The sequence below is a fragment of the Solanum dulcamara genome, chromosome 9, assembly GCF_947179165.1.
Source record: "Solanum dulcamara chromosome 9, daSolDulc1.2, whole genome shotgun sequence".
Classification (NCBI taxonomy): domain Eukaryota; kingdom Viridiplantae; phylum Streptophyta; class Magnoliopsida; order Solanales; family Solanaceae; genus Solanum; species Solanum dulcamara.
Genome location: NC_077245.1, coordinates 3,499,082 through 3,507,660, shown reverse-complemented (window position 1 = coordinate 3,507,660; position 8,579 = coordinate 3,499,082). Strand labels below are relative to the sequence as shown.

General features: G+C 31.7%; 1 protein-coding gene across 1 annotated transcript; it reads left to right on the top strand.

Annotated features, from left to right (window-relative positions):
* The first annotated feature begins 4,661 nt into the window (after nucleotides 1-4,661).
* LOC129904156 (protein OSB1, mitochondrial-like) lies at nucleotides 4,662-8,300 on the top strand. Its single transcript, XM_055979701.1, has 4 exons — nucleotides 4,662-5,095; nucleotides 5,199-5,337; nucleotides 6,843-6,924; nucleotides 7,727-8,300. The coding sequence occupies exons 1-4, from the start codon at nucleotides 4,743-4,745 to the stop codon at nucleotides 7,963-7,965; spliced, it is 813 nt and encodes a 270-aa protein (XP_055835676.1). The 5' UTR covers nucleotides 4,662-4,742; the 3' UTR covers nucleotides 7,966-8,300.
* The last annotated feature ends 279 nt before the right edge of the window (nucleotides 8,301-8,579 follow it).

Sequence of the window (8,579 nt, the reverse complement as noted above, 5' to 3'; positions counted from 1 at the left end):
ATTCGAGAGAAAGCGTTTCATAACAATGACTTTTTTATATCTAGAATTCGAACGTGAGAACTCTAATCGAGCGAAAAGCAATCGAAAATATTGATTGTTACACGTTCTGACCATCCGTTTCACTGTCTACTACCACGTAATGTCATTGAAATCATATTCGTTGGTTGAAGGGGACCAGTGACAAAATCTAAGAACAATAAGGAAAAGAAAAGTCTTGCGGGTTTAAAATTTTGGCGTAAGAGCTATTAAATATAAATAGTAATATCTTTTAAAAATACATTATAAAGGAAAATAATATGAATAAATTAAAACAAAGGAAATAATTGTTGATCTAGAATAAATAGTAAGAAACATACTATAAAGAGGTAAAATTACATGGATAATTGAAGAAAAATATTACATTGTTTGACAGCAATTTCTTTTTACAAAGACATTGTGTAAGTTTTTTTATAAAATCAAATCAAGTTGTCCATAAGAATACAATAATACAACAAAGCCGATATTATTATTTTAAAGATAGAGCAATGACATGTTATAATAAGGGGAGAATTGTTTTTTTAGGCCATTTATAATTACATATTATTTTTAATTTTATGACTATTTTTTATAAAAAATCTTTATTTTTACATATAAGATATCTGAAAAGACAATTTTCTTCAATTCATATTATAGTGTTCAACATATGTTAAATCCTTTTGCGTAATAAGTTACCATGTGAATAATATTTGTGATATATGTCCTTGAAACATGTGTAACACCCACATATTATTTTTGATCCTCTCTTCTTCTTTTCTTCATGTTCATACTCCCATCAAAATTCTATATGTCATACCTCGTGAGTAATGACTATCAAATGTTGTTTTTTGTGGGGAAAAGGGGGGAGAAGAAACAGAAAAAACTCTTGTTTATTTGGAATGCCATTAATTATTCTAAAAATAATTTTAGAGTATATTATTACAAGTGAACTTGTTTTGACCATTGAGGAAAAAATGACAAACTCGGTTAAATGGTTCTTTAAATATTAAATTGCTACGGTCCTTTACATTTGTCACTTGTCAGAATAATTTGGCCTCCACTAAATATTACTAATATAAACTTTAATTGTTAGATTTAATAAAACTATGAAAATAAATACAATTCGGGGAAAGTTACATTTGGGGGTGTAACTTATGCATATTCTGCTATTTCTTGGTTTATTTTATAGTGCTTGATGCAATTTTAAGGTATAGTTTCTGCTATTTTTGGTTCTTTTTGTGTAAAGCAATTTTAGGGATTTGATATGACTTTTTTGGTGTTTTTGATCAAGTCTTTTTTTCACAATTCTTGATAAATTCAACAACCATAGTTCATTAAATATTTAATAGACATCGAAATCACTCACTTTTTGTAAATGTAGAAAAAAAATGAAAAATACTCAAGGATATATCTAAAGGACTATATTTTTAAACCTACTTCCAAAACTGATTTGAGGAGTATTTCAAGCTAAATATTAATCTTCACTCACAAATCTTTTATATTTATTTTGCTCAAATAAAATTCATGTATAGACACATTTAACTTCTTAACACTCTTGTTAATTTCAATTTCCAATACTTCTTTTTTATTTTAAACTTCAAATATTTTCTTTCTACTTCATTCAAATATAGCAAAATGCCTACTATAGTAGCTACATTGTGAAAGCAATTCCAATCTACTAAAGTAAGATTTATATCCCTAATAAAATATGAAGTAAGTTACATAATTAGGTAATATAAAAACCAACAGTAGTAATTAGCCACCATAAGTATGTTTAGCTATAATTTTTTTTAATTAGAATACTGGCTATGAATTTGAAACATAAAAAATGTATATATATGATGTAAGTAGTTTGAACTAGTCAAATTAGATTGATCATTGAAATTCGTTTACATTGTTGATATAAAATTTAAGTTCTAATTTTTTTTTAACCAATTATATATTATGCAAGAATTTACATGGCCCTTTTAAAAGATTCGTATTTAATTTTTGACCTATGAAGAAAAGTTGCGAAAATATGTACATTTAGCCGGAAGCTCCCGCTATGTGCAGGATCCGAGAAAGAGCCCGACCATGAGTGTTTATTGTACGCAGCCTTACTTTGTATTTCTGCCAAAGACTGTTTTCAAAGCTTGAATCCGTGACCTCCTAGTCACATGGTAGCAACTTAACCAATTACTCCAAAACTCCCCTTCTTCATTGGGCTTGTTTGTAGGAAAAAAATAAAGTGGTCTATTGATTTTTGAAGATTTTGGCTTGAATCTAATATGTGAAAGTTATTGGGACTGGCTTTAACAAATTAAATATCAAATTTGAAGTTATTAAGAATTGATTTGAAATAATTTTGGATCATGCCACATCACCAAGTTTTCAGCCGCAAATGTTTAAAAGATCATGGTGACATATTATTATTATTATGACTGTATGTAATTGAAATTTTGATAATTCGTCAGAATTTAAAGCAAAACTCTTGAGGATCACTATAACTTTCTTCAAGGCAAGTCAGCCCAATATTGAATAAGAAATTCATACAACCCACCAAAATTTTGCTCTAATTGTTGACAAAATGAGTATTATTTTAGCAAAAAGGCCAACATTCAAATGGTGGTTATTTGTGAATATCACCCATTATTTTGTGTGTCAAAAAGGTCAAGTACGCCCAAAACTAGACCGCTGTTAATTAATGAGAAAATTTTCAAAACAATAATATTTTAATATTTAATAAGACTCTTTAATTATATTTTATTATTTATTGAAAATAGTAATAATTTGACTTGCTATTTAGATGTTTTTGTATTTTTTTTTACTTAATAGAATACAAATAATTAAAAATAGATTGGAGAAAATTATGAGAGAGTATCTTTCAAATATGGTAAATGCTAATTACATTACTTATTAGGAGATACAAATAGGCGAATTCAATGGTCAGTTTCATCTCTTTCTCCATTAAGGAGCTTCAATCTTCTTCCTCATCCTCCATTAACAACTTCAATTCTCGTATAAATGCAATTCGTTTGTTAAAATTTGTGGCTACAAAAAAGAGATCGGTCCGGAAAACACAACCAACATACTTATAGAAAAGGAATATAACTTGAGAAATGATACATAAAACAAAAAGATGGTCTAATGATAAAAAATTGAACCATAGTTCAGAAAAGAAAAAAAAATAAAATAAAATACAAAGCAGGTTGAATGGAATACATATCTACTAGCCTATAAATATTCAGAAAGGATACAAAACAATGCAATGAAATACAAATTAGTAGAATAAAATACAAATCTACTTGTCTATAAATATTCAAAAAGGATACAAAAATGTAATGAAATACAAACCATGTATAATAGAATACATATCTACTTGCCTATAAATATTCAGAAATGATACAAAAATTCAATGAAATACAATTTGCATGGAAAATATACAATACTAAATGATAAATACAAAATAAATGATAGATAAAAAATATCATTTTCGGTTAAACTATAAATATAATTAAAGAATACAATTACTATTAACAAAAATACAGATTTGTTACCTGAATCAGTGGGATTATTTTGAGGATAGATTTTGAAAATTTTGAAAAAAATAGAGAAGAAGTAAGAGAGAAGAGCGGGAATTGAAAAAAATAATTAAAGAGAGAATAGTGAATTGGGGAAATAAAGTGACCATTAAGATAGAGAAGAGTTAATGTGGAAAATAACATGTGTCAGTTTACTATTAATTTTTATTTTATTTTTTTTAAAATGTGCATAAAAAGTAGAGAAAAATTATGAATTAAATTGGGATACTTTTAATTTGCCATATAACTATATATATCTATTATTGATAATTTTTTTAAATTATAATTATTTTCACTAAATAAATTGAGAATTTTGACTAATTCACTATTTTTTTTCTTAAATCATCACGATTTAGAAGGTTAGGAACTTGGGTTTAGTTGGAGATGTAAAGAGAGTTGGGCCGGACTCAAAAATTTGGCCCGTGGGATCAGCACTGGTGCCGATCCGATTAGCGACACATCGGGACACCGATCCAATTGTTTTACATGTGGTATGAAAAATTACAATTAAAAAATTATTATAAAAAAGGAAACATTAATTTTTTAAAACGGATAAGAAAAGTAATATACAAATAGAAATGGATTGACTTATAACATTTATATAATTAAATATGATAATTAGGTTATGACAATTTAATAGATTTATGCATTTTTTTTATCTTGTATATAATCTCTGAATTAGAGCTCCAATTAAATTTCAATGCTTCCAAAAGTATTTTCTTCACGCTGACTCAAATTCTAGTATTTCATATTGAAGACTCAAACCCGATATTTTTAGTTAAAGGTGGAGTTAAATGTAGTTATTATTCCCTCCATTCTTATTTACTTGTCAAATATTTCTTAATTTGATTTTCTTTTTTAGTTGTCAGTTTTATCAAATCAAGAAAAGATAATTTTTTTCTTCATATTATATTCTCAATTTATTAATATTGAGTTAATATATTTTAAAAAAAGAGTGAATAAATATGTTTAAATTTCTATAAATTAATCGAAATAAAATATTATATCAATTATTATTTTCTTAATAAATGTGTAAAATAAAGATTTGATAAGTAAAAAGTAACCGAAAGAATGAGTACTGGGCCATGTGGCTCTTAATTAAACATGTGATTAGCGATTGTCACAGACTAAAAACACCCGCCGAAAAAAATAAGCTGCCAAAGTTCCATGGCATCAGCAGCAGCCGCCCGTTCCGTCGCTGTATTCAAAAGACCAGCTTCAACAGCCGCCCAAGTTCTCCGACACCATCACTTATCCTCAACCGCGGCGGCGGCAGAGATTCACCGGCCGGGGGATTTCTACTGTGACGATAGTGAAGCCGAAGAAAGTGCAGTGTATCAGCATACCCTCAAATTCCAACGCCCATCAAACATAAAACAACACCAGCTTCTCCAAAACTCCGTCAGTCTCATAGGAAAAATCGCTTACCCGTTCAAGAGAGTTAACACCAGAAACGGCTCTTTTGGGGTTCATACTTTACTCAGTGTCTCCGCTTCTTCTCAATTCCGTCCGTCTTTTAAGTGAGACTCTAATTTTACTGCTATTTGCAAATTAATTACTATTACTATTAATTGAGTGATCGTCTGAGGAATATTAACACAGTGCTTTTGGTGGTGTGTGCAGAGTTATGCTGAAGATGTGGGGTGAAATGGCGGAAGTGTCAATGGAGCATTTGAAATCGAATGACTTGGTATATGTTTGGGGTCATTTGGGATCATACACCAAGATTGATGAGAATGGTAAACATAAGAAGAGATACCAGGTTTGTAACTAGAAAAAAATAATTGTAAATAGAAGGGTGTAGCGAAAATTGGATAAAAATTTCATCTTTGATACAAATTTTTCTAGTATTTGTTATAGGATAACTATGATGTAGGAATCTCAATACCTCAGTTAGTTGTCTACCAGAACTTACTTTCATCTTCATCTTGTTGGTGAGGGTTCGATTCCCCGCCTTGTAATTTGTCTACAACATGCAATGACTGTTGTGAGCCTAGCTTGATCCGTAAGGGTCTATGGGCTAGAATTGGTGAAGGAGAATGATTCAGTTGGGATTATTGGGCCGAGTAAAATGTTGGAGAGTTTTATTGGGTATCCTGGCCATTTAGCAACTGGTTAAAGAGGATTGTGTGTTAGAAAGAATCGTTCTATGCCTATTATGTTGAAGCTTTGGCTCAGTCTGTTATCCCCTCGTCTCCCTTCTATGTTATAGTATCTCATCTTCTTCTGGTTACCTTCTTCCCCTGTTATTCTAAGATTTCCCCATTAGTGTTGTTCATTATTACCTTATTGCTCCAATTCTCAATTGTAATTTGGATTCAGTAGATATACTATATTTTAGTGTTGTGTTGAGAAATTCGGATTGTTACAATGACCTGGGCATGTTGGTTATCCAGCAAGCTTAGGACTGCCCTCTGGGCATTGCCCTTGTGTTATGATCCAGGACTATGACAAATTTCATCTATTTGTCAAAAAGCTCGACTGAATTGCAATAAATAGGACAAGAGTATAGGTAGTACTTGGATACAAATTTGCAAGCACCTTTCTTTTGTTTAACAAACTAAGTGACCTTCTTGGTAGGGACACCGAGGTGAGGATAAGATGATACATAAGATTGCACATAGTCTGTTTCCTCTTCATAAGATTATCATTATCTGCCTTATGGCTTATTAGTGTTTCTATAATTCATCCTCAGACACACTTCTCTTTCAAACTCAAGCTATTTTGCTCTTTAGTAGCATTGTGACATTCTATGATAACGGGGGGTGAGGGTATTATTGCAGCATAGCCAACTCATTAAGAGAAATCCAGTTGTCTTCTTATAATGTTCCATTTATTCTCTTTGACATAGCGCACAATTTTATGTTTCAGAGAAGTGATTAATTAGAATTGCATCTGCCATTTGATGTTTAGCTTTCCTGTATGAGCTGCCTTTTTTTTTTCTGGGGTGTGGGGGTGGGGGTGTGTGGATATGATCAGCTTTGAATATCTCCTTAGAGACAAAGGTTAATAGAGAAAGTTGTGACATAAGTTCACCTATTCTTTAACTTTTGATTTTTCTCTTGGATCTTCAAAGAACAAAAAGGATGGCAAATAAAATATACCCTAAAGAAAACACGATCCTGCATTAGATGTGTTCTTGTAAATTTGAGATCCCATGCTGAACAAAATGCTTTCTCATTTTCTTTTATCATATTTTTATGTAGCTTGTGCTGCACAAAAATGTTTTTTCGTTTCATGTTTTCATGTACTGATTCTTTTGTGAAGGTAGATGTCAAGGAAATAAATTTTGTGACTCCAGATGTTCAAGCCTCAGCAACCCCAGAAATTGAGAAGAAAGAATCAGGAGGTACATGTTGCCTTTCTGAGCATTTCTTATTAGTTATGATGTTAATAGATTGTAAGCAATTGACAAACATTTTCTAAATTGGAGTGGAATGGGCCTGAATAGAGCATTGTTGCGGCATTTCTGGATAATTGAAAAATAGCAGACTGCAGGAGGATAACTTCTAAATTTCTAGAACGGAACTTCAGAATTAATACAAATCAAATATTAACTTTTGACACATTCACTATAGCCTAATTTTAAAATCTAAGTATGATACTTGTTGTAGCTTCCACCTTTCAATTCTTTGAGTTAGAATGGATGGCGTGGGAATTTCTGTCCTGACAACAGAAAGAAAGAACAACTAAAGAGACTTTATAAAATGCTTCACATAATCCAGGTTTCCTCTTTTTATATTTCTCTTGCCCCCTATGACCATTCCATTTGGTTGATTGTTGGTACAAATGGGTTACTGAGACGTGAACTGAAATCTGAACTTGCTTGGACATTCCTGCTAACAATTTTGCTGCTTTGAGCGTTGTGTTGAAACATTTGATACTGAATGCTTGATTCTGCTCCTGTCCTTTGAAGTTCAATCACCACTATAATTTAGAGCTACACACAGGCACAGACTTTGATGTGCCAGAACTTTTTTTAGCACCAAACCAAAAAGCGTGGTTACCCAGTAATCCAATTAATTAAGCCTTAGAGAGATTGATGGTGACCATGCCAAGGCATATTGGGTATTGAAATTTACTGATCCGACATGTCCATGCTTCTTCAAACTCGTTAACTCATTTCTAAGTCCATTTACTTGCGTTCTCAGGTGAAGATGAATGGGAGGAGTACAGGAACCGGATCCAATTGTGGCAAATTTTCTTCGCTAGCCCTTTTGAATGGATGGACTTCAGGAAGAGTAAAGTCAATCCTAAATACCCAGACTTTAAGAACAGAGATACTGGTGAAGTTCTCTGGCTCAGAACAGACGATCCACCATGGATAAAACGGCAGTTGGATATTCTAGATTCTAGATTTGCTTACGAAAGCCGAAGACAGTCCTTTTGAAGGGATGCAGAGCAATGCTGAAACCTAGTCGAAGAGAAGTTCCACTGGTTGTTACAAACATCAAAAGGTACTGTTGGCTATGTGCATACTTCTTATAATACAACTTGCTTTGGTAAATAGAACAGGATCCACATTATAAATGAGAAGAAAGCCACTTTGTGTTTATGTCACAAGTTATGTAATCTTGGCAGTTGTACTAGTTGTTTAGTGCTGCTTCTTGAAAAATATGTCTTGTACATAATTTTCTTGTAAGATCAATACTTGTAACATGAAATATCTTGACCGTCTCCATGTTACCAACCTATGCTGGTTCGTTATCATGACCATTATGCTCAGCCCGTTGACCATGTAAACAGTAAGCTCCCCATTGATCTTGTTATTTGTCTGTATGCTTCTTAATTCTGATGATCAAGCGGTAAGGAACGAGTTCATATTGAGGATCAGTTCCTTGTCATTCAAAGAACAAGTCCCTTTTGCTAGAACCTTATAGATTGATCAGCTTGTGCAACGATTATTATTATACTCTTAAATCCCTAATAGTACAGAGCAAATTTAAGCATTTCCCCTATTTTTATATGGAGACTGGGATATTTTGAGGTATAGATAATTTTCTT